Source organism: Balaenoptera acutorostrata, chromosome 17 (genome assembly GCF_949987535.1).
Source record: "Balaenoptera acutorostrata chromosome 17, mBalAcu1.1, whole genome shotgun sequence".
NCBI classification, from domain to species: Eukaryota; Metazoa; Chordata; class Mammalia; order Artiodactyla; family Balaenopteridae; genus Balaenoptera; species Balaenoptera acutorostrata.
In genome coordinates this window covers 51272751-51299071 of record NC_080080.1, presented here as the reverse complement: position 1 = coordinate 51299071, position 26321 = coordinate 51272751, and the positions used below count along the sequence as shown (strand labels likewise).

The 26321-nt window shown below is 33.7% G+C and overlaps 1 protein-coding gene across 1 annotated transcript in view; it reads right to left on the bottom strand.

The window, feature by feature from the left end:
• MMP16 (matrix metallopeptidase 16) overlaps positions 1–26321 on the bottom strand; it is a 340143-nt gene that overhangs the window by 104475 nt on the left and 209347 nt on the right. Inside the window, exons 5-6 of the mRNA XM_007181293.2 lie at positions 7902–8063; positions 5751–5962 (exon numbers count right to left, since the gene is read on the bottom strand). Coding sequence (XP_007181355.1) covers positions 5751–5962; positions 7902–8063 — 374 coding nt within the window. The remainder of the gene's footprint in view (positions 1–5750; positions 5963–7901; positions 8064–26321) is intronic.

Below are 26321 nucleotides of genomic sequence, written 5' to 3'. Positions count from 1 at the left end.
ACAGAGGGGAGACAAGTGTGCCTGTAACCGAGTGAGTAAAAGTGATTGGAGTAAGAAAATGGAGGTGATATCAGAGGGGAGAGTGAAAGGGGCTGATCATGGAGCCTTGTGGGAAACTGAAAGAAATTTGTTTTTTTCCCCCAACTTTATTGCGGTACTATTGACAAATAAAAATTGTATATATTTAAAGTGCACAACTTGATGATTTGATATAAGTATACATTGTGAAATGATTACCTACAATCAAACTAATAAGCATATCCATCACCTCACATACTTACCAATCTGTGTGTGTGTGTGTGTGTGTGTGTGGTGAGAACACTTGAGATCTACTCTCTTAGCTAATTTCAAGTAAATGATGCATTATTAACTATAGTCACCATGCTACTCCATTTTATAACTGAAATACATCTTATAAATGAAAGTTTTACCCTTTGACAAACATGCCCCATTTCTCCACCCCTCAGCCCCTGGTAATCACCATTCTACTCTCTGTTACTATGAGTCTAATGTTTTTACATTCTACATATAAGCGAGATAATGCAATATTTGACTTTTTGTGTCTGGCTTATTTCCCTAAGCATAATGTTCTCTAGATTCATCCATAGCCTCACAAATGGCAGGAGTTCCTTCTTCTTTTAAGGTGAATAATATACCATTGTATATATATGTATATGTATACATCACACTTTCTTTATCTACTCATCTTGTTGACACTTAGCCTGTTTCCATACCTTGGCTACTGTGAATAATGTTGTAATGAACATGGGAGTGCAGATACCTCTTTGAGATAGTGTTCCCCACACCCTTTGGATATATACCAAGAAGTGGGATTGTTTGATAGGAACCTTGGCAGACATTGAAGGGTTTTAGACAGTGTGGTTATATGATCTGATGCATGATTTTACAGGATCATTCTGCATGCAGAACTGACAATAGGCTGGAAGGATGGGGCAAGAGAGGAAACAAGGGAATGAATGTGGAGGATATTCCAATATGAAGGTGAGATGTGATGGTACCTTTGACTAGGACTGTAGCATTGGAAGGGGAGAAAAGTAGATGGATTCTTAATATGTTTTTGAAGGAATAGCCAAAAGGATTTGGCTTTATCCTTAAGTTTTATTTACTAAATAAATGGGAAGATGGAGTTGCCCTTATTTTGAATGGAAAAAAAAGAAGCAGAGGAGTAGGTTCATGAAGGAAGATCAGTAGCTCAAGTTTAAGTATGTTGAATTTGGCATCTGAATGGAGAGGTCAAGTAGGAACCTTAATATGAAACTCTCAAGTGCTTCCTCACCTCACTTCTCTGAGCCTATAGGTCTGTAGTTGGATCTTTGAAAGCTGACAAAAGATATTCAGTGATTTTGACATTTGGGTTTTCTTCTTACTCTGGATCACACTGCTTATTGGTAAGTTACCACCTGGACTCCACGGTTATTTCTATTATCTTATTATTCCCAGGCTTAAACCGATATTCTCTTAAGTGTAAAGGGCCATTATTGTTCTCTGTTTTGTGGGCTTCAATTTAAAAGAACCATTTCTGATTGATAATTACATGTTGTCCTTTCCCTGACAAAATTTAAGCATTTTAAAGGAAAAATCATATTTTCAGCTTTTAATTGCAAAAGTTCAATGGCATACATACAGAAAAGACAAAATATACCCTTGAAAAATTGAACAAATATTCTGTGTGAGTAATGTGATATAGTTATACAAGTGATGTGAGAAAGGCACAGTTCCAGATTTCAAGGACAATAAAATTGAAACAGGAATATTCAACAAAGGAAAAAAATTTTAAAATAAAACAAAAATGAATGAAAGGAGCAAATATTGCTCCATGGGAGATGTTTAGCATAGAATAAGAAACAAATTGACATTAAATACCAAGAGATTATAAGCTACTGAATAGAAGAGTCACAAAGTTCAATTCTGATCAATTGAAAGGAGTTTAGTCACAAATCAACATTATGGAAATATAATTTATCTCTTTGAACAAGTATCTTTCTTCTCACTCTCTCATATAACATCTCTTCTTTTATGAAATAAAGCTATATTGCAAATGAAATTGGATCATACTTTGTACTTACTAGACTTGGTTAAAAGTACTTTCAAGGAAAGTTAACTAGTGTTAATAAATTTGTTTCTATGGAAATAATAATAACTACGATTCTTCAGTAGAATTCAGTAGGTGGTTGTAAGCGAAGACAGTCATATTTAAGAACAAATCATTTTGTGACAAATGAACAGACAAAAATTTGACAAAGTAAAAGGAACCAAATGATTTCTGTTTTTTTTCTTTCCTTTCCTTTTCTTTTTTTTTTTGGATAAATGATGAAATGCTTTCTTTACTCAGAGCTGTGAGCTTGTTTTTCTATATTAATTGGGAAGACCCTTTACTGTACTTCCTCGAATGCTCTTCCATACAGCAATTATACTCCAATAAAGATGTTTAAAAAAAAAAAAGTACTTAGGTTTATGTTTGTCTTCACTCCTGGAGTATGAGCTCCATTAAGACTGGGTGTTGCTTTCTATTCACACATCCTGGGGACCTGGTAAACTACCCTGGGCATACATACTCATTATATGAAAGAGGAGATGAGTACAAAAATTATAAAGAAGATATCTTCTACAGAACTTATTCTCAGAAAGAGAGGCGGGGCTAGTGAAACAAAGAAATTAAATGCAGACAGAGTTTAGGAACTCTGTCCTGCAGAGAGTTTTGATTAAGGAATCCAAGGTACCATGAGAGTTTAGAGAAGCAGGCCTTACTCATGTTTCTTTTTCATTTTTTTTTTAAACATCTTTATTGGAGTATAATTGCTTTACAATGGTGTGTTAGTTTCTGCTTTATAACAAAGTGAATCAGTTATACATATACATATGTTCCCATATCTCTTCCCTCTTGCATCTCCCTCCCTCCCACACTCCCTATCCCACCCCTCTAGGTGATCACAAACCACCAAGCTGATCTCCCTGTGCTATGCAGCTGCTTCCCACTAGCTATCTGTTTTACGTTTGGTAGTGTATATATGTCCATGACACTCTCTCACTTTGCCACAGTTTACCCTTCCCCCTCCCCATATACTCAAGACCTAAATTTAAGGCCAGACACTATCAAACTCTTAGAGGAAAACATAGGCAGAACACTCCATGACATAAATCACAGCAAGATCCTTTTTGACCCACCTCCTAGAGAAATGGAAATCAAAATAAAAATAAACAAAGGGACCTAATGAAACTTAAAAGGTTTTGCACAGCAAAGGGAACCATAAACAAGACCAAAAGACAACTCTCAGAATGGGAGAAGATATTTGCAAATGAAGCAACTGACAAAGGATTAATCTCCAAAATTTACAAGCAGCTCATGCAGCTCAATAACAAAAAAACAAACAACCCTATCCAAAAATGGGTAGAAGACCTAAATAGACATTTCTCCAAAGAAGATATACAGATTGCCAACAAACACATGAAAGAATGCTCAACATCATTAATCACTAGAGAAATGCAAATCAAAACTACAATGAGATATCATCTGACACCGGTCAGAATGGCCATCATCAAAAAATCTAGAAACAATAAATGCTGGAAAGGGTGTGGAGAAAAGGCAACACTCTTGCACTGTTGGTGTGAATGTAAATTGATACAGCCACTATGGAGAACAGTATGGAGGTTCCTTAAAAAACTAAAAAGAGAACTACCATATGACCCAGCAATACCACTACTGGGCATATGCCCTAAGAAAACCATAATTCAAAAAGAGTCATGTACCAAAATGTTCATTGCAGCTCTATTTACAATAGCCAGGACACAGAAGCAACCTAAGTGTCCATCAACAGATGAATGGATAAAGAAGATGTGGCACATATATACAATGGAATATTACTCAGCCATAAAAACAAACGAAATTGAGTTATTTGTAGTGAGGTGGATGGGCCTAGAGTCTGTCATACAGAGTGAAGTAAGTCAGAAAGAGAAAAACAAATACCGTATGCTAACACATATATATGGAATCTAAGAAAAAAAAAAAAAAGGGTCATGTTTCTTTATACACTTGCTTTGACCTTGAAAATAGTGGCCACTGCATTTTATTTGAGAATTGGTCTGTGTGCTTGTTACTCATCCCTGCTTCCAAGAACCAGCCATCACAGGATCTCATTTTGTCAATCAAGAGCACTCACTAATCTCCCACAATGTGCAGAGCAAAAAGTTTGTAAAAATGATCATTAGACATGAAGATACTGGTCTCTTCTGAGATTGGCAATCTAATTAGTCAGACAAGAAGAATGAAATGAATGTACCCAGAGTCAATTTCATGTCTTATTCTCAGATAAAGTTGGCACCACTTTGGTGATATCACCATGATATCAAGGTATGAAGCTTGGATGTGGAAATTCAGCCAAAACAGTGAAAAAAAAAAAATCTTTCAGTTGTCATTTGGTGTCTTGTAGAATAAACAAATTAATGCATTTTGTGTTCATTTCAACTAGTTGCCATGGGCTTAGCCACAATGAGTAATGAGTATATGTGTATATCTATATATATGTATATATAGATATACACATATATATAGTAAGCTTTTTTTCTTTACTCCTTGAATCTAAATTTATTAATCTACTTAAATTAAAGGGGAGACATCTAACTAATTATTGGAGGGCATTTATAAAATTCAAAAATCTATTTATGTGTTTGAAGAAAAGCACTGATTTTTTTTCCTGGAAAGTATGATGCTCTTGTGCATATTATATTAAATCCAAATCTTAATTTCCAATAAAGTAAATAAAGTACTTGGCCTATTAAAAATTATATAATATCTATATTTTCAAAGTATGGCCTCTAGTAGATAGGATAAGTAAGGCAATATTTCAATATTTATTGATTCATGTCTACTGAAAAAGAGAGCACATTATTTTATTTTTAAATGGATGATATTGGTAAAATGTAGCTATTTTAGTGCCCTAATACCAACATAAATCTTACATTTTTCATTCATCTTTAAGATTGGTTTACAAACATTGAGGGGAAAATATTTTTCAGTATTACATTACATTCACTTTTTAGTATTATATAATTTATTTTGATACACTGTTTTTTAGTGTTATTGTTGGAGAACTCAACGTCACTGAAAAGCACATTTAGCAAAATGTAAAATTAGTTTTAGCTTGTAACCTTTTAAGAAACAATGTAAATTAGATAGCTATAAATGTGTGCCTAAAGAAAACAACAGCATGTATATGTAAAATCAAAGTGATGGTCTCATAGAGGAGATTTAACGTAATTGGCTACCAGTAGACCCTGAACAAAATGATCAATACTCCTCTTAAAAAACAATGCTTTAACTGTCTAGTGAAATTATAAGGATCTCATAAAGATGTGCAAACCAAAGATAGAGTAGCTGCAGTACGCCTGAAAGTGGCTAAGCTCCCAAGCAAATCATCCCTATTAGTTCCTATTCATGATTTAAATTATGCTTTTTTATCTGTTCATAACATGCAGCACTTTTTAGCCTCACATTTCTAGGCATTTTAGCTTTTGCTGACATAAATGCATTCCTCAAATAGAATGTTACAACAATCTTCTGCTAGACATTTAAGCCCATTTGTGCATTTTATTTTAAGATACTTTTTTTGAAACTTCTAACTGTGAGAGGTCTGGGAAGGTGGTGTTAGAATGAATGAGAACTTGTTTTCTAGAGCGACACTGTAGACACTTGATCTACCGTTAAAAAAAAAAAAAAAATCACAGCTTCCTACCTTGAAAACAAACATCTCACGGCGAAGAATAGCTAGAGTGTTAAAGTTCCCATCACAGATGTTGGGTTTGGCTCCAGGATAGGAAGGTCTGCCAGTGGGAGGCCGGGGAGGTTTGGGCCGGTCATTCTTCCTTGGGTCAGCTGGAGGATTAGAGCGGTGTGGGGGCACTGTCGGTAGAGGTCTTGTTGGTGGAGGAATCTTGTCAGGTGGACCTTTTGAAAATATGAGGACAGCACTTGGCTCACTTAAAACTGGAATAGTGCTGGAAAATATGCTACAGAGGACAATCACTCATCAGTGGAGGGTTCAGACTAAGCAAGCTAAGAGGTCTTTAAGATTGTATACTTCCTGAAAAAACAAACCATCTTACCCAACAAACCATTGCCAAGTCTATCAGAAACTGTCTTTATTGTGCTGAATTCTGGATCCAAGTAACTAGGCCTTTGTTAATTTTTAATGATTTTTAAAATAGCTTCACCACAGCCCTTATTGGAAAGTCTGCTTTCAAATCTTTTTTTTGGAAGTAGGTGGTGTATTAATCATAAATAAGTTAAAATGAATACTGGAACCATGCATGTAAGCTCCACCAAAGTTAATCCTAGATCTTGATAGATGATTCTATGCAAATATTTATAATATTGTTAATAGTTCATTAACAAATCAAAGTTTATTCTATCCCTATGTATCTAACTGTATTTTATCAACTTTTCCTGACTTTCATTATTTTCTTCTAATGAAATGTCTTGACAAATTCCTAGAACAGTGTTTCATTTGAATACTGAATCTAAAACACCTATTGATTAAAACACCACTAGTAAAATATTAATGTAAAGAAGTATTTCTAAAAAGAGGTTTCTAAATCAAGCCAAATTTTTTAGATGTAATTTGGTGCAGATGTAAAACATCATTCCTCAAGGGATTTATGTTTTTAAAAAGAAATACAGAGCTGTTCACACTTATTATTTAGATATGGAAAGAATACTCTTTTGCAGACCTTCAGTCTAGACTACTAATTCATGAGGTCATGAGAAAGAGCCTCCTTTCAGTTAACTACTTTGGCAGAATTTCTGATGACACACACAAAGGCATAGGCTAGCTCATTCAACATATGAGCTATTTAGTTTTGAGTCCTGGACATTTCTCTTTTCTCAGTATCCCCCAAATAAAGAGCAGCACAAAAGTTGACCTTTTCTCCAAAACGTATTTTAACCTTGAGAGAATGGTCAACACTGAGACATTGAAATTGAGAAACTCATGAATGCAAAAAAGATTAGTGAACTTAAACTATGATATTTTAAAATGCAAATGACATCTTCTGAATACTGAATATTATAGACAGCACACATTTGTTTTTGTATTGTAAAATGAAAGTTTCACTTCATTAATTTAGTAAAGCGTATTCTCTACATGTAAATAATAAATGTCAAGTTCTTAACAGTTTTGTGTGAAATAAATGTCTTCATAAAGGTCAGTGGTCCTATTGAGGGAGTTAGGATTATAGTAAATATGTGTAATAGTCTTTCTTCCTTTTGTCTTACCTTGCATTCATTGACTGAATCCCATAAATTAAAATTATTTTACTCTACTAGTAATTTACTGTGAATTATGTGTTAGTAACTTAGCCATTTGTTACCTTTCACCTCTTAGTCAATAATTACATGTTTTTGAGTTCATTTTGTTACATCCATCACACAAGAGTATTTTCAGCATTTTCCAAAGTGATTTGTCTAGCATCTATCTACCATCAAATATCATAAACTGAGAATCAATCTGTCAGCTTTTACCAAAGTCTCAGTATCTTATATGAAAGTCTTCTATGACTCATTGTTTTTATTGGTTATATTCATTTATTACATTTTTACCCAAATTTTAAATACTAAAGCTTCTCTGACCTTTACTATAATTTCAGGTTTCAATTAAACTCAGTAAGAAAAGTTTATCAGTGCCTAGACTTTCCCATTATCTGCATATTAAGATATCTGGGATTATTGCCAACCAAACTTGATTGATAGAAGACTTTTGTCAATAGATTTTTTTTTTTCAGTATTTATCTCTCTAATATACTTAGAGCATCTATCTCAACAAAGAAAACACAGCAGAAATTCTGCACTTCACTATAGGGTTAACCAAATAGAATCAGTGGTAACCTACCATATATTTTCTGGATGCCCTGCAAATCATCATTAGGTAGTTTGAAGTTGTCAGTTTCCATGTACTGGTAAAACGGAGCCATGATGGCAGTAGGGTCATTGGAATGCTCCAGTCCCAGAGCATGTCCCAGTTCATGAACCGCTACAAGAAATAAGTCATTTCCTGTGCAAATGAGAAGAAAAGACACTATTATAACTAATATCCAAGTATAGAATTGACAAGGACAATTGGTGTTATCAAAATTTTACCCAAGAAAAATAAGAGGAACTTTTAATTTCAACTATCAGTGTGATTTTATCATTGGATTACCTATGGGCAAAATACAATATGTGATTTTAAAAAGGGGGGTTGGTGGTGGGGAGGTGATGATAGTGAAGTCACAGAAATTTAGAAACTGAAAGAGAAAAATAAGGAATAAAAGTTGAAGAAAGAACATTAGCATCAGAAATTGCTACTACTGCTGTTGAAATATTCTTCCAATTAGAAAGCATGTAATATACTATATCTCACTTATGTAACCTTCATAGTGAACATAATTCTAACAATTCAGCAAAAAATATAGGGTAGTTACAATCCCTACTTTTACACAGATGAGTAAATTATGGCATAGAAGTGACAAATCTTGTCAAGAATAGCAAATCTTTGTATTTACAGAGCTGTGACAAGAACTTAGGTTATTATAACTCCTAGACTAAGGCTTCTCTTTCTTAGTAGCCTATAATAATGTAAAATAAAAGTCATAGGCTAGCAGTCATAAAAACTAGGAATCTAGTCTTAGCTCTGTAAATACAAATTCTAATCAATTCATACATAATCTGAACAAAACATATTTATCTTAGAGGGTCTGTTTCTCACTGAAAATAAAAAAAAAAAAAAATCTCTTCCACTAGTAGTAAACATGCACAGTGAATCTATTTAGTGCAAACTCTCAGAGATACTTGGTTTGACTTTGTTTAGTCAAATCCCTGCTAATGGCCTCTACATGTTGTCTACTCCTGGATCATCGTAAGTCAACTCCTGAGGAAAAGAGCCAGTCCTCCATGGATATTTGTTAATTCCAAAAATTTAGTCAAACCACATGAGCATCAATGAGTTGGGGCTGTTATTCTTCTGTGGTGACAGATACAAACAGAAGAAAGGGCCTACAATTAAATCTCATGATTCCAAGATATCAAATATAAGAGATTATTATTATTTAAAGGAATTAAAGAACATGACTTAAGGACAAAACAGGGAGTGAAATTATACGGTGCATATAGGGAAAAATGTATAGTGGGAGAAAGGACAACTTCCGGTAACTGTCTTTGCTTAAATTTTTGTTATTTTTCTACTGCCTACAAGATACTTCCACATTCTGCATTGTTGGGAAATGCAGAACAAGTTTGTTTTTAGAGGAGGAATTATAATGATTGGAGGAAGTAAGGACAGAGAGTGGAATTTCACAACATCAGACAGTGGAGAATAAAAAGGCACAGGAGTTCAGAGATACTGGAGAACAAGATTTTTTTTTTAAGATGCCACTTTGAGTTAAAAAAAACAACAACAACAATGAAACATGCTATCGGGGATCATCTAGTGAGCATGTGCTAGTCACAGGCAGAGATAAAAAACAGAAGGAAGGAGGGAGTCATTTAATAATAGATTTAGGAACTGTGAGAGTGTGAGTATGTAAAATAGGGAAAAGACTTCAGGTTGTGTCTCATAGGATACTCACAGGTGAGAGGAAGGTAGGGAGAAGATGAGTCACAGGCATTTTTATATGTCAGACATCTAACACCAACTCTGGAATGAACACCTTTGTGATTTCATATCAGAGACATCTTTGTTAAGATACAAATTTGATATAGATGAGACACTGCAACTGCAAATAAGGTGCAAAGTGGTAGGACACATGTATGCTCAGTTTCTGGGCATACCCACACCCAGAAAATACATGTAAAGTTTGGCTGGAATATGCTATCAGTGGGCTAAAAGTGAGATAAATTTTTTTATCAAAAACAGACCTAATGACAAAACAACGATCCATCAAGCAGCCAAAGGACCAACAAAAAACAAGGCAGTGGAACCAAGAGCAGAAGGCTCAAGGGTTGGCATTCAAGGTTCCCAGGAAGCTATGGTGACAACTAAGCTCAGCAAGACCATAGCGCTGGTTTGGAAAATACCTCTAGACTCTCCTGGCCCTCTTTTATCAAAACAGATACAACTTCTTTGTCAGAAAGACCCAATGTGGCCTTACAGGGATTATGCCTTGTCTTTATTCTTCAAAAGGAAAAGAATCCAATTTTCATAACTTCCTCCTGTGTATCACGTCCCCTTCCCTAGGAAAAAAGTATCCTGAACTTTGTTTGTAGATAAACATGTAGGAACTCATTCTCTCACTCTTGGTCAGATAAGTATCGCTGTTAATTATCCATCAACATTTTGGACCTTGTTGAATTAACAAGCACTTCAAATCTCTCACAGGAAAATAGTGCTTTAGTCACTTTTTTATTTATTTTTTTGGCTAGTAGGAGAAATGAAAAAAAAAAAAAAAAGTAAATCAAAATGATAACAACAAAAGTCATTACATTTCATGTTCACTTCAGATCAGTCAAGTTTTTCTAAGCATCTTTTCCAAGGGTGGAGTGATTCCTTGTGTAAGGAATAAAGTAAGGCTTTAGAAGAAAATTAATAGGCTCAGGACATGAACCTATGACCTATTGAGTTTGCCATAGCACTTTTAATCAGAAATACTGGCCAAAAGCTCCAAGTAATTACCATTCTTCAGATGATTGGCAATAATATAATTAAACCATACTTGCAGCTTCACAATAGTTTAAAAGCGTAAGTTGTTAAATGAAGTACCACCCTGTGATTTGAATTCCACTTGGAACAAAAGTTGTTGGCACATGATGAGTTTTAGACAATTAAAATCCACCAGACCTCTTTCCTAATGGTGAAAATAATATCTGCTCCTGTAACTTATCATTAATTCACATGATTCAAGATTTTCAATTGTAATATGCCTTGATCTTATCATCATGCAGGCAATAAAGGAGAAATCAGCTTCCTGGTTCTTAATACAGAAATAGTACTTGCTTCTTTTGCAAGATTCTGAGTTTTGAGTTTGTCGCTTTCAATTGAATCTCTAATCTTCTTTCCTTTGTATACTCCAATATAATTTCAGGACACTGAACTGTATATTATGAAATATAATGCATTATTTATAATATCCTTGCCATAATTATGTCTTTATATTTTATTCTAAGCTCGTTCACCCCTCCATGCATTTTCATATGCTGTTCCCTCTGCTGACAACATACACTGAATATCAAAAATGACTATTCAATATTTCATACATAAAAATTGTTATACATAATTCTGACATCTATAATCCTATAAACGTATTCAAACACTAGCACCATTGAATCTATCTCTGGTTTCTCCCTTACTTTTGGCTGTCCCAGTCCCTCCAGAGGCAATCCCTAACCTGAGTTTGAATTTCTCAGTCCCTTACTTATATTTAATCAAATATGTGTGTTTAAATAAATTATAGCTTTATAAATATAGTATCATTCTGTATGTTATCTTCTGAAATTTGCTGAAACTCTGCATTTGTTTTTCTAATGTTTATCTTCTTGTTTACCTCTTTGTCAGTCTTACAAAATCTTATTAACCTTTTAAAACAAAACTCAGAAACACCTCTTCTGTGAATCCTTCTCCAACTCTCCAGGTAAATTTAGTCCGTCTGTCTCTGTGTATCCTTGGCTTTTTGTACATAACTTGATTGTAACACATATCATAATTGCCCTGACAGCTTCTGATGCATAGAAACTCTTAATTTTTACTTGTAGGTTAAATGATTGGAACAAATTTGAGAAAATTCATAATTTTAAATACTTAAATTTAAAATACTTAAATCCATGTCTAGAAATAAAATTCAGAAATTGTCATAAAATCTTTGATTATTGGTAGTTACTTCAGTGCCTTCTAAATAGGATGGGCCTAAATAGGATAGGCCTCTTAAACCTCTGCCCTCTCACACTATCCACACATTGGTTTTGCTAGTTGAGAAGTTAAAGAAATATATGGGAGTCAGCCTCCAAGATGGCTCAAATAATTCCCACCTCCTGGTATTTCATTGTATCTGCTTCCTAGAGCAAAATACTGCAGAAGTGAAGGTACCTGATTTTCAAAGTTAGGTCATAATATACATCATGACTTCCTTCTTGGTTATTTCTCTCTCTCTCTCATTACTCACTCTGGAGAATCCAGCTCCCATGTTGTATAAATAGCCCTATATAGAGGGGAGAGGCACATGTGGAAAACTGAGGCCTCCTGCTAACAGCTGTATGAGTGAGCTTAGAAGTAGATTCTCCAGCCCTTTCAAATAATTGCAGCCCCAGCCAATAATTTCACTGAACATTCATGATATACCTTGAGTCAAAACCACCCAGCTGAGCTGCTCCTGGATTCTTGACCCTCAGAACTGTGTGAGATAATAAATGTTTATTGTTTTAAGTTGCTAAGTTTTGGGGTGATTTTTTTAATGCAGCAACAGATAAGTAATATGGGACATTTTAGCACTCTAATTCCTCACAATTTGGTTAGGATTAGGAAATAGGAAAGAAAAACTGAAAAAAGAAAAGAACTGAGTAGAAAAGGAAGCTACTCTAAAGCATCTGAATATTTGTACAATAATCCTGAGATAAAAAATTGTATTAAATATTGTCCAGTCCAATTATCTCTACATAAACTGAAAGGTTTGGCAAAAATTCTAAGTCTGAGGGAAAGTCTGTGACTAAAAACTTCCAAAGATAAAAATATCAGCTATTTTCCTGTCTCATATGTTCTTTCAAATGTGTAAAACCTTATGCCTTGGTTGCACCTTTATTTCTATTCTCTTTGCATTTCATTGAAGAAAGGGTCTCTTTCTTGGTGAACAGTAAAACCTGTGGTCCCTGCTGGAGAGCCAGAAAACTCTTGTAGACATGTGAAAAAAGAACAAGAATAAAATACTATGTATTGAGCATTTATTATGAACAAGAATTATGTCACTGAATTTTTCATTGAAACTTCATGGTCCATACTTTCTCACTCCCTTCCACTTGCTCAATCAGGCTCTCCATACAAAGGAGAGTGGGACTCTAAACCACATCCTGGCTGCCCAACTCCACACAAGAGTTAGATCACTGCTGTGTTCTGCAAGATAGAAGGGGATAGAAGCTGATCTTGGGTAAGATTTTCTTACATCTCTTATTTCCACTTCTACCCTTTCATCAAGCCTCCAGTTCCTCAAGGGTCTAGTGCCCTTCTCTTGCCTTCTTCCTGCCCACTCTTCCTATCCTCAACACTTCACCTGATCCCCAAGGGCCTCAACCTTCAGAATGGTTCCTTGGCTCCTCCTCTAGATGCTTCCTCTCAATTGAGTCATAGCTTAACTATGAAAAAAGCTTATTATTACAGTAATGTATTAGTTGCTTACCATATATGAGCTAATATAATGCAATAAAATTACAATTTTGAATAGCATTTACATGTGTGTCAGATAAATTTTATTGAGTTTTGTTTAATGACAAATCTAATTTTCTTTCACATATGCTCAAACTTTTAAAGGATTTTGTTGTATATAGTACTGTTAATGATGTCTTAAGACTAGAATTAAAGGAAACAAAAAATTCTTATAAAGTGTTATAAAAGCAACACGAAGAATATCAGTTAATATTCACATGTACTATGTCTTACCATATTAGTTAAATTTTGTTATTATCACCATTTTACAGATCAGGAAATGAAGACTTTCATAGGTTGTGTGATTTGGCCAAAGTTACCTAGTAACCGGCGGAACTGATTTAAGCCCCGTTACAGTCTAGGCCCACAACCAAAAAAATGTATGCTGAGGAAGTGGATTTGTCTACTTTGTCTTCAGCCCTAAACATCTGCTCAAGGCTTCAGAGTTTTCATCCAGGAGACAAGGGCTACCTTATCAAGCTACCTGTTTGAAGCTCACAGCTGCTGCACAGTTGCTGCATAAGAGCTCTTTCTAAAAATCTGTAACTATAGTTTCTCTTTTTTTTCTCCACTAAATAAATGCTGAACTTAATATTTTAAAACATACTTCCTCAGTACAATTCTGGCTGCTCAAAAAGTTTTAATCATTTTCATTGCTTCTAATTTTCAAGTCTTAAAGCCTTGTAACAAAGAAAATATTTTCAAAAGAAAAGGAAATAGTACTGCTACAATTAGGATAAAGGTTCAGCACAAGGACTTCCATTTTCAAATTATATTTCAAAACATTTCTTCAGCAGTTGAGGAGGGTTTCTGGGATTGTTACAGAGTTTGCCTGTTTGGATGCAGTTAGGTTTGGAGCATGCCACTAGTCTACAATAATATGGCATAATTAAACACCAGGCCATTAAAATATAAGGCAAACAAATAGCCATCTAATAGGTCTTCCAAAAATCAGTAAATGTATTTTCAAAGATATGCTACCACCAAACATTTATAGCTTTAAATTTAGTAAGGACTTTAGAGTAAATCAATATAATTAAAATAACTTAGGTCTATTTTAGCCAGGTAAATTGGAACCCTAGGAAAATAGTTGGATAATCAAGGCCAAGGTAAATGTTTTATCATTTAGGCTATAGTTTGGATATGAAGTCTATTTTTTTTTTTTTTTTTTTTTTTTTAGTAAATTAGACATGTCTTCACGACATTCAAAATAGTCCTTCTAAAAAAATAAATCAAGATTGGATGCGGGTAACTGCACCATGATATTAACAAGAGTATTTTTCCCCTCTCTTGTTGAGCCTAGTTAGGAGTCTAAGAACAATCTCATTTATGTCCCATGTCATTTATTCATGTGTGGTTTATATGTGCTATACTTTCGCCGTGGACAGCTCAATTTAATGGTCACGATGATTCTGGAGGTTTACATTCCTCTCTCTGTAGCCAGTGCAAAAGAGGTCAATTTTAGTGACTACCTAAACAAAAGTAATTGTATAATACATGCAAATCCACTTTTCAGCAACTGATTTTAATTATATGCCCTTTTACTGTATGTGAACTGTAAGTACTATTTATTCAGTCATAATTCTAAGTATGCCTCGTATAACAATCCTGGCATTAAGTGCTACAATTTTGCAGATCAGCAGCAACTATGTGACATATATTTTTGAATAATTACTAATTATCCACTATGTGCAAGGAACTATTTATAGACTCATTGATAAGCAATTTATCCTAACATGCAATTGATTTTTCTACTGTGTGCCAGACAATATGAAGTACCAGAGTCTCAAAAGACGAATCTCCCAAGTCCATTGTTCTTAATTAATGAACTGAGAGTTTAGCTCAATGATTCCGAGCTTTTGGGGGCTCACAAGCTCCTCAGAGAATCTGAGAACTATGGAATTTCTCCCAAGAAAAATGAAGGCATTAGCACAATATTGCATGTGATTTTGAAGTTAGTTTTACTCCACTTAAGTCCTTTAAGACAGATCAGATTTAAAACCCTTACTCAGCTATTGTCTGTAAAAGATTAGTCAATTATAAATCTCTCTGTGATTCAGTTTCTTTATTTGTAAAGTAGGTCTAAAATAACCTACTTATAGGGCTGTCGGTGGATTCAATAATGTAGTGTATATAAAATATTTTGTGAAGTACCTAAACATAGGTTACTGCTTAAAGACTGGTAGTTAACAGCTACTACTATGCTAGTACTACTTTTATTACTCCTATTCTGACTACTGCTATTACTACTACTGCTGCTGTTGCTGCTGCTGCTGCTGCTATTATTACTATTACTCCTATTCCTATTATTAGTAGACTTTACAAGGTTTTGAGTTAAAAGTTCCCCATATTTCATGACAAGAAATTGAAACCCCAGTACACTGGATTACCCAGGGTCAGAAATCTGTTAAGTATCAGAACTGGAATTTAAATATCAGTTTTGACTTTACCAAAACTAGCACACTAACTGGTTAAACATGGTCTTGATACAAAAATATATGAGTGACAATATTGGAAAGTATGCTAAGATCAAGTTTTGAAGAGTTCTGAATGCTAGGTTTAAGAGTTAGATCATTATGTAGGAGGCAACGAATACCATGAAAAATTAATATAAAAATGATATTGCTGTAGGATAATTTGGCATCAGTGTGCAGGTATGATTGCAGTGGGAAATGACTGAAGGCAAAGGCAGCAGTTAGAAGACTTCTTTAATAGCCAGAATTACTAGGTGCTGAGGACCTAAACTAAGGCAGTGATGAGGGGAACAGAAAACTAGAAAGGGAAATAATTGAGTGATAGAATGATTGAAATAATTTCTTGAGTTATGCTATTTCCCATTATTAAGTTAGAGTTGATCATAACCCCTTAAACACCAAAATCCACATAAAAAATTGCTTCATATTTTACTATCATTACTGCTAAAGATAGAAAAATTGAACCTAGATTTTTATTTAAATTTTCAAAGTATACCATTTAGTATACTAAATGGTTATGATCTTAAAAGTTATCAATTTAAGATCCTTTTATAAATATTTCACATTATTTTCACATAGTGTCTAAAATTGACTCTATTCTGCAATCTTTGAGCTCAACTGGATAATGAAATTAGCAAGAAATGGTAAAACAAAATTGTAAAAAGTTTCATTCACTTGCTTGTACCAGCATATCTAGATTGTGATTCCTACATGTGTTTGACTATATCCGTTTCTTCACTGACATAAGCTTATCCTAGAGCAGAAGTGCTTGAAAGGTTTACTGTAACAGCATTGATATGCTACTTCTAATAAACAGGGCTGGGTCACAACAAGGAGATAGGTTGGCTCTTTTTGAGTAAGAGCGTTGGGCTTACTATGATGCAAAGAGGCAGAATTAGAACAAGCAAGCCCTCTGTAAATAGCATACACAGCTGCAAGCTCAAGGTCAGTCTGTGCATGCAGCATGCCTCTGTTTCCTATCAGCCTATCTATCAAAACGTTCATAATGCTGGAATCCAATTCATACTTTCATATGAGAAGAATAATTTGCAAAATAATTAATACTTTTTGTTCATAAAATTCCTGCTTTTTCAGCCTACATGTTTGGACAACATGTTTGTTTTTTATTTTACTTTGGAGAACCTTCCCTAACATTTATTAAGCCAATCATGAGTATGTACAGTATCCTTAGGAAAATGTTGTGAAAGTAATTTTAGGATGGGGAAGGAAGAAGCCTAAGGAGTTAGGATGGAGGTGGGGCCTATTTGGGCACCTGGATAAACTCAGGTATTTAGCTGGTTCATTTTTATCTCTTAAAGGAAAATGAAAATTATAGAACAGTAAGGTTAAAATTACCAGCTCTTGAGGTCTATAATACAGTCCCTCAGAGAAAGAGCATATAAACTGCAATGTGAGGGATGTAGCAAGGAGGAATTAACACGAAAGCAAGTGAAAGGGTATTACAGAAAGACCTGAATAGATTTAGTCGTGTACTGAGTCACTAGAGTGGGTATATATGGCCCTCAGAGTAAACTCATACAATGTGTTTCTTTGCACTGGATATTGTTTACATGGGCAGAAACGACTGACGTATATTCAAGTACAACTGCATGTTTTATGAAGATGGGAACATATTAAAGAATTAGAGAATTTAAAAGTTGGGAGGGTAAATTTTTAGTTGTTTTCTGAATTTTGCTTTTCCTAGTTCATTGCCACCTGATAATTCATTTTTGGTGATGTTATGAACCTGATTGTTTAGGTATACATAGTTTCTGTTTTCAGGGGGAAAAAAAGAAAAGCAAACAAACAAAATCAATTCTCTATACCCAGGTATATGTATAGAGATTTATTAACAAATTATAAACAAATTTGTTTTTATAAAACATTAATAAATAAATCAAACAACCATGACTATAGTAAAGAAGCCATAATATATTAATGATTCATTCAGAACTCCTGATGTTTTTCCTTTTTTCCCTAACAGAAGCATTTTCCCAGAAGAACCTATTTTGGCTCAACAAGGTGGTATTTTCTTTCATATTAATTTTTTAAAGGAGGTGTTTCTTTTTTGTTTTTCTCTAAAGCAATCATCCTTTTTACACTCCCTAGCCTGCCTTTTTTTTTTTTTTTTAGTAAAAGCCAACCAAATGGGAAAAATATAAAAACAATGATAAGCTTAACACCTTAACATAATTATGTATTTTTACAGCAAGCTTCCTACATATATATTTATTTATTTATAACTATTTACAGCTATTGATACCAATGGTGAAAGGCAAATGTGTTTGACTTCCTTCAATGCTCATTTTAGAACAGTGATCTGAATTCATATTTGTGTTCTAAGAGTGATAAGATAAATGTATAATTTTATTTGAGCAATTAATTATCATTCATATGTGAAGAAAAAATTAAAATGCAGAATCACAAATTTGATATTTATTTGTGCAGTCAACAATAGTGAGGATTAAGTGAACCAGTTCTTCAAAAATATTTTAGTAAAGTGGTGAACTTAAAATATATACATTTATATGGCACATATGAAGAAAATCAGAAGATTCATACTTGGCCTGGTGTTCATAGAAGGTCTTGAAAAATGTTTCTGAATCTTGCAAAGGATGTGATGTCACCTAAGTGTCTTCCTTATCTAATTTCTTCAAGTTTGCTTTTAAAGTGATGAAACCAAAATAGAAGATGAAAATGAAAGCAAAAATAAAAAAGACATTTCTTTTTTAATAATAGAAATGCTTTTCATCTGGCTGTGATTTGTTCAACATATTGTGTAAAATAAGCCCTCATGTTTTAATTACTTCAGCAGAGGTGTAGCAGAATAGCTTGTCTCAATTTTATTTAGCAAACAAATATTTGAAAGCCTGGGGTTTTAGCTTAGGAATTGGCAGAATATTCTATTGGCAATGTGCTTATGAATTTCAAATGTTCTGAAAAATGTTTTCTTTCTAGGATACATGAGTTGGAAGGAAACCATAACCTAAATGTCTTGACAAATTTTTGTGTGTGTGTGTATGTTTTGTAAGTAAAGCAATGAATACGGCACCTATGTTTCATGATTTTACAGACCCTATGAAAATAAATTCATATAATAACTTCAGTGTAGTCTTGGAAATTTCTTCAGCAGACAGAAAGACTTAAAAATGTATTACAAATATTGACTTAAAAAAAGGCAAGTCACGCAAACTCCTGATTTTGAGATTTCTTTTGCTACTAATTACCTTTTAATTGCAAAAGGCTTAATTAACTGGAAAGTAGTTTCCTCATTTACTAAAAGGGAATGGAAATTTATATCCACAGAGTACCCACAATGGTCCAGAATGTTAATCCTTACAACAACCCCTTCAGGTAGGTATAATTACCCTCAAATCACAGCTGAAGAAAGGAAGATTTGGAGTAAATAACTTAAAAGCTGGTTAAGTGGCACAGGCAAATTTGTACTTGGTTCTGTTTGAACCCAAAATCTTTTCCCTGTGCTGAATATGATTTTCAATTGATTTATTATCACAAGTGCACACACACAAAACCTGCCTTGAATAAACGTCATCACCTAAATCAACATAAAAGACATTTATGTAACCTTATGGCACAAATGAAAAAGAAGAGAAACAATGCTGACACCAAAAGGAATATCATTTCCTTTAATGTTTGCTCATGAACTGTTAGTTTCCATACACAGGGTAAGAATTTATCATCCACTGCATGCTTAACCAGTAACAGATGCCATCCATAAGAGATACAAAAGTTTCTGAGGAACTTAACTATACTCCACTAGAGAGCACTTACCATCCTGTGCTGTATGAAGGGGTAAGTTGATAAAACATCACTATCATCACATTATTCCATTGCTCAAAATCCTAAAATGGTGTCTAAGTAACTACAGTTCAAATAACCCATTAGAAACTAACCCCCATAATCTGGTTCAACCTTTCTTACCCAGTCCATCTGCCACTGTTCATCAATACATAGCTTAACTTTTAAGAGTCCCCCAATAAACTATATTAATTTTTACCTCTCTCAGTTTCTTCATGCTAATACCCTATGTATAAATCCTATAAATCATTTACTCCTCTTTTCACATTGTTTAAAGTTTTAGTATCTGCTTTATTGTGATCACACCACCTTAAGCAGTCAATGTTAAGAAATGAGAATTAAACTGTATATTAATGATTCTACTTATTCCATCACTAATGCTGTTTCATTAGTTATCCTAACAACAAAGTAATATTTACCAAAAGCTATTTTTAGCTGTGTAAAAGCAGATTTTGTATATTCCACTAAATTATTAATATATCCTTAGTAAAAAAAAAAAAAAAGTAGAAAATTAAAGATTTTGTGTGTAAGTTGAATACTTGAAAAGTCTTGGGAAAAATCCTTAAAATATGATTTTTCAGTCACTCTTTGTAAATAACTTCAATAACGATAATATTGTTTTAGTTATTCATTGCTATATAACAAATGAGCAGTTTAAAACAAAGGTCATTTATTATCTCACAAACCCTGTGCCTCAGGAAACTGAGAGTGGTTTAACTGGGTTGTTCTGGTTCAAAATCTCTCATGACGGTTGTAAAAGGAAAGCTGTTGGCTGGGCTGTCAAAAGTCATGACTAGGGGCAGTTCTGTAGGCCATGACTTCTGTTAGCTCTTGGCTAGACATGCTGTTCTCATTGCATGGGCTTTCCATATGTTGCTTAAGTATCTCTGTGATATGTTGTCTGACTTACTCCACAGTGACTGTAAGAGAGAGACAGAAGGACTGTCTGAGATGGAACCTTCAGTCATTTACAACATAATCTTGGAAGTGATTTACTATAATTTCTTCCATATTCTATTCATTAAATGTGAGTCACATTGTCCACCTCACATATATGAACAGAGGGAGGGTATTACACAAAAGTACAATTACCAAAAAGTGAATCATTTGCAGCCACTTGGAGTCTGGGTCCTCCAACATTAATAATAATAGTGAATGCTACCATTTTGGAGCAATTTCTTGGTTTCAGACATTGTACTAGGTATTGACATTCATTATAATAATTATGCAAGGGAGATTCTTCCATCTGTGTTTTCCTTATGAAGAAACTGCATAGCTAGTATTGTTAAATAAATAACAAGGAATATTACTGGTAATTGGCAGAATCAGGATTCAAATTCAGGTCTATTTGTCTTCAAGGTCAGCAATTTTTCTCTCTTTCAATAATTTGCCTTCTTTATTTTCTACAGTATCATGATAAATAATCTAGATTATGATGAATTTTATTCCACACAATGTTTTAGGAATTCATGTTGCTTTAGCTTAGAGGAAATAAGAATCTTATCAAATTACCCTGCTGTTAACTTTAATAAAGTGGTTTTAGGCAAAAACTACAAACTTCATAATCTGCTACTTTTCAACATGACTCAAATAGATACAGAAAGATTATAGAAGAGATCCAACGTGCTAAATTCTGATATGAAATGTTTGTGCTCAGAACTGCTCTCCCAAGAATTTTGCAGAAATATAGGAGCTTCTTCATCTTTAGCTGCATACTGAGAGTTTGCATGAGCCTCCTCAGTCACTGTTCTTCCACACTGGCTGGAGAACAGGGAATAAGTGATAAAAAGGAACCAGTGGAGGCTAAAATGAACTTTACTGAATGAGTTATGATATTTGTTGATTAATGAAGAATACACTTTCCATTTAATTCTGCTAAGGTAGTTCCATCTCCACATGTTATAATAATGAGTAATCTAGAGTCTTCCCTTTGTATCTTTGGAAAGGAGATTATGTAGATATATTTTCAGATTAGTAACTCAAGTTTCGGTAGCCAAATTTTTGGACAAACAAAATTAGAGCTGAAAATACAATGCAGAATTAAATGCAACACTTGTAACTTGCATTAACAATGTGACAAATATTACAAAAGTTAATATAAAGATTTCAGTATGTTTTTCTCTAATATCATAGTTCCTATCATGATAACCATCAAATCATCATCTATCATGTTAATTATATTCACTTTTTGTCATTTTGTATCCTTCTGGCCTCCATCTTGTGATATCTTCAGGTCAACTATGTAAAAAATAAAGGGAGAGAAGTGGATTGTAATTCATCATCACCATGCAGATCATTAAGCACAGTTGTCTGTTACATAGAAAATGGAAAGCAAAAAAAAAAAGGAAAGATAATTCAGAGCCTCTTTTGAGGATCAAAGGCTTGAAAAAGCAAGACACTACCAAATAAAAATGTAAAACACCTGTGGAAAATGTAGATAAAAATATATAATTTTAAATTATTTTATAATATATGCTTCTTACTCAGCTAATTAGAAATTTCCAACAATATGTTACCAATTCTAAAAAAAATGCTAACCATATGCAATTGCTTTCAAAACTCCAGTCTCCTTTGGCCGCTAAGCTATTAAAGATACATAGCATCTAGATTAGTAAAAGCACCTTTCTTCACACTAACACAAATAAAGAGCTTTGGTTTTTATTCTTTTATATTTGAATATTCAACATCCAAACTTCAAACTTAAAGCTATTCACATTTCTCTAAATTATACATCTAGAACAGATCTTCCCAAAAAACTTTATTTTTACCCAGAGAAGTACCTGTGTTTTCCACACATCTCATTTTCCATTTCTAAGACAATTTCCTTTTCAGGATAAAGTGGGTCCATCTACTATCTTAATTTGATAGCAGTCACCTGTTTTACGGTTTTTGCTATTGACTATTGTCAGATTTTTGAAAATCTAAATAATTTAAATCCACATATTTCTTCTAGTTTCTTAAGTATCTTCTCAACACATCCCAATTAATTAGTAGGGATTACCCTTCCTAGATACAATACTGTTGTTCCCCTAATAACTTATTTAATACAATTGTACTTTGTACCCACACTTTATTATTTGCAGCTTTTATTAATTTCTACCAAATTGCTTGGCTATATATGTGACCTGCGAGTCTATTTTTCTGCCCACCCTATTAAACACGTGGATCTGATGCCACTGTTACATGTAGGCTTATGTAATGACTTGTCCTGAAATATCAATCTGTTCATTTCTGGAAAGTTATATGAATAGAATTTTCCCCAACAAGGTTTTCCATCATAAAAAGATAACAATATAACTACCTATGATTTTTCCATAATAAATTCACTACTTAGCTCACAATTATTCCACTGATTTTTTATGCATTATCTTCCTTTCAACAATTGTAAAGCTTTTTTATTTATCTTTTAGTACCCTACAAGTGCCTAATCAAAGTTTATTTCGGCCAAACTTAATTCCATTACATGCATTTATTCATTAAGCAGTTATTGAGGGTCAGATCAAGCACACAGACCTTACTCTCAACTAGTTTAGCCTGATAGGGGAGACTGATAAATAAACAGAAAAATACAAACAGCTAAAATCACAGAGACTTAAATTCATTCAATGACCATATGCTTAACATCTAAAACATTGCCAGCATAGTGGATTCAGAGACCAATAAGATAAAGTCCCAGTCTCAGTATATGATTGTCAGATGGATGTTTAAACAAGTACAAGGAAGTGTTGTGAGTGTTCCAGGTGCTAAAATAAAAGTATGTATAGGCTATTGAAATCTCAGATGAGAAAATGAACAGTTCGATTATAATTTTGTTGTAGGACTGAGTCTTGGGGTTTGAAACTGGAGTTTGGGCAACCAGTTGTGTTCTAATCAAAATACATATAGGAGAAACAATGAGAATCTGAAACAAGGCAGCAGTGTCATGGACGACAAGGATAATATGGCCTAACAGAGTTTAAATAACAGAATCAATGTGACCAAGTTAATGTGGATAGTAGTTGACATAAAGGACAAAGAAACAAACAAACACAGACAAAAAAATTCAGGATGACACCAAGTTTCTGCTTTAGATGACTAGATGGGTGCTGATACATTAACAAAGGTATAGAATATAAAAACTGCAGCAGATCTGAAGACATAATAAGATAACTTTTATATATATTCATTTGAGATTCCTATGGGGCAGTGAAATTTGGGTTTGGAGTTCAGAAAGAAAAGTGACTTAATATTATCCTTCTCCAAGTCTTTATTATATAGGTAGTTTAATCCATGGTAGTGAATAAAGAGAAAGACAAAGGGTGTAGAAAGAAAAAACACTAAAACAAAATAAAATCCATGGTTAATATTTAGAGGGTAGAAGAGAAGGAAATCATGAAGAAGAGTAACTTAGAGTAGTTCAAACAGAAGAACATAGAGTAAGTAGCCTAGTAGGAAGTTTAAAAGAGCTGAAAGTTTTACTAGACCATAGATTAAGTACAAGTAGTTACCAAGAGAGGAATGAGCTGAAAAGGTTAATGGATTTGGCAACTAAGAATTGATAATGATTTCTGAGAGACTGAAGGTGGATTTAAATTGGAAAAGTGAAGGAGAATAAAGCAGTAGAGATATTATGCACTCTAGAATGTTGGCTCTAAAGTAGAGATCACTGCCATATTTTGTGGGTTCCCATGTCTTCCTCAGTTCAGTTACATTAAGTTTTTTAGAGTAAACTTTTTCAGTAATGTAAAATATACATATTACAAAATTGCATATGTCCTAATTGTACAGCTTAACTGATCTTCACAAATTGAAAATCCATGTAATCAATGTTTAGATCAAGAAATAGAACGCTACTAGCAATCCATCCACTTGTGATTCCTTTCTGGGCACTACATCTCCAAACTAACTGTAATAAGATTCTTACAACCAAAGATTAATTTGGAACTCTACATTAAAGAAACAAAATTGTATAAATCTATTCTGTGAAAGGCTTTTTATAGGTAAGCATATAGTGAGATTCATCCATGGTTTTGCACATTGTTCATTCTCAATACTATAAAATATTCTGTTGAATACATAACACCATATATTATCTATCATGTTGATAAATATTAAAGTTGCTCCAGATTGAGGTTGTTAAAAATAGTGTTGCTTTGAATATTATACTACATGTCTTTTTTGTACACACCACACCATACATGTACACGCACATACAATGAAATGCCCATTCACTGGGCATACATACCTTCAGCTCAAATAGTGAAAAATAGTTTCCCAAAATGTAAGTAGCAATTTTTCACTCCCTTCAGCACTGTATGGGGCTCTGATTGTTTCACAGTCTCATGAACAATTGCTAGAGTCAATCTTTCTATTAGCTCTTCTGCAGGATGAGTGCTATATCATTGTGTTTTTAATTTATACTTTCCAGAAGACTAATGATGTTGAACAATTTTCACATGCTTATTCACATATTCCTTTTTGTGAATTGCTCCTTCATGTATTTTGCCTATTTTTATATTAGCTTACCTATTTTTGATTTGTTGACGTTCTTTATGTACATCAAGGGCTGTGAAGGATCTGAGATTTTGTCCTATTTGAGAAGTAAGAAGTTAGCCTGACACCATTTCAGGCTGAAAGAAGACAAAAGACGCCTGGGTCAGAGACAGAGGATCTTATTACTCATGGTAAATCAAGCATCATGAACATCAGTACATTTTTATTAGTTTCCCGTTACCCCATGTTCTATGGGGGTGATTTTGGCCCATTCAGTGTGATGTATTAAAGAGGAAGAAACCTGAGATTAGAGTACCAAAATCTTTTATAATGGGCACTAAGCATGCCTGCTTTATTCTAGAGAAAGATATGCTTATTATACTGGGCAGTAAGCATGACTGCTCTTTGCTCCAGAGTGGTCCACTATCTGTATCTTTCAAGGCTGTTTGCTATACAGTGTGGAAAGTTAGCCCAGAAAAAAAGTGTAGTTACTACCTCATGTGTAAGATGTACAGAAATGCAAGAAATCTATGAAGAATTATATTCTAACAATATATTCTGCATATAGTTTCTTTACATATAGGAATTACAAATATCTACTCCAAATAAACACCTTGTCTTTTCATACTTTTAATTGTGTTTTCTCTTAAATGAACAAATGTTCTTAATTATAATGAAGTCTAACTTGTGTTCAATGCTTTTTTAATATGTCTTGCATAAAATATTTTCTGGACACAGTTATGAAGATATTTTCCTATGTTACATTTTGTAAACTACATGGTTTTACCTTTCACATTAAAGTATATAGTGTGAGGTTAGCTGTCAATGTTCATATTTTTCTATCCATATGGATATCCAGTCAGATTAGAAGTATTGATCATAAAGACCACTTTTCCCTACCATATTGCTATATAATGACTGTCATTAAACAGCGGACTGTATATGAATTTATTTCTGGAGTTTAGACTGTTTCACTAATAAATTTTTCTTATTTCTGATGCTAATATATCACTCTGATTTTTATGCTAGCTTTGTTAACAATCTTGATATCTGGTAGTATAAGTCCTCCACTGAGGCTTTTCCTTCTTTAAGGCTATCCTTAGACTTGTGCATATCCATCTGCCTGAAATCATTTAGGACTTATGCTAGTGTGGAACTGCTTTAT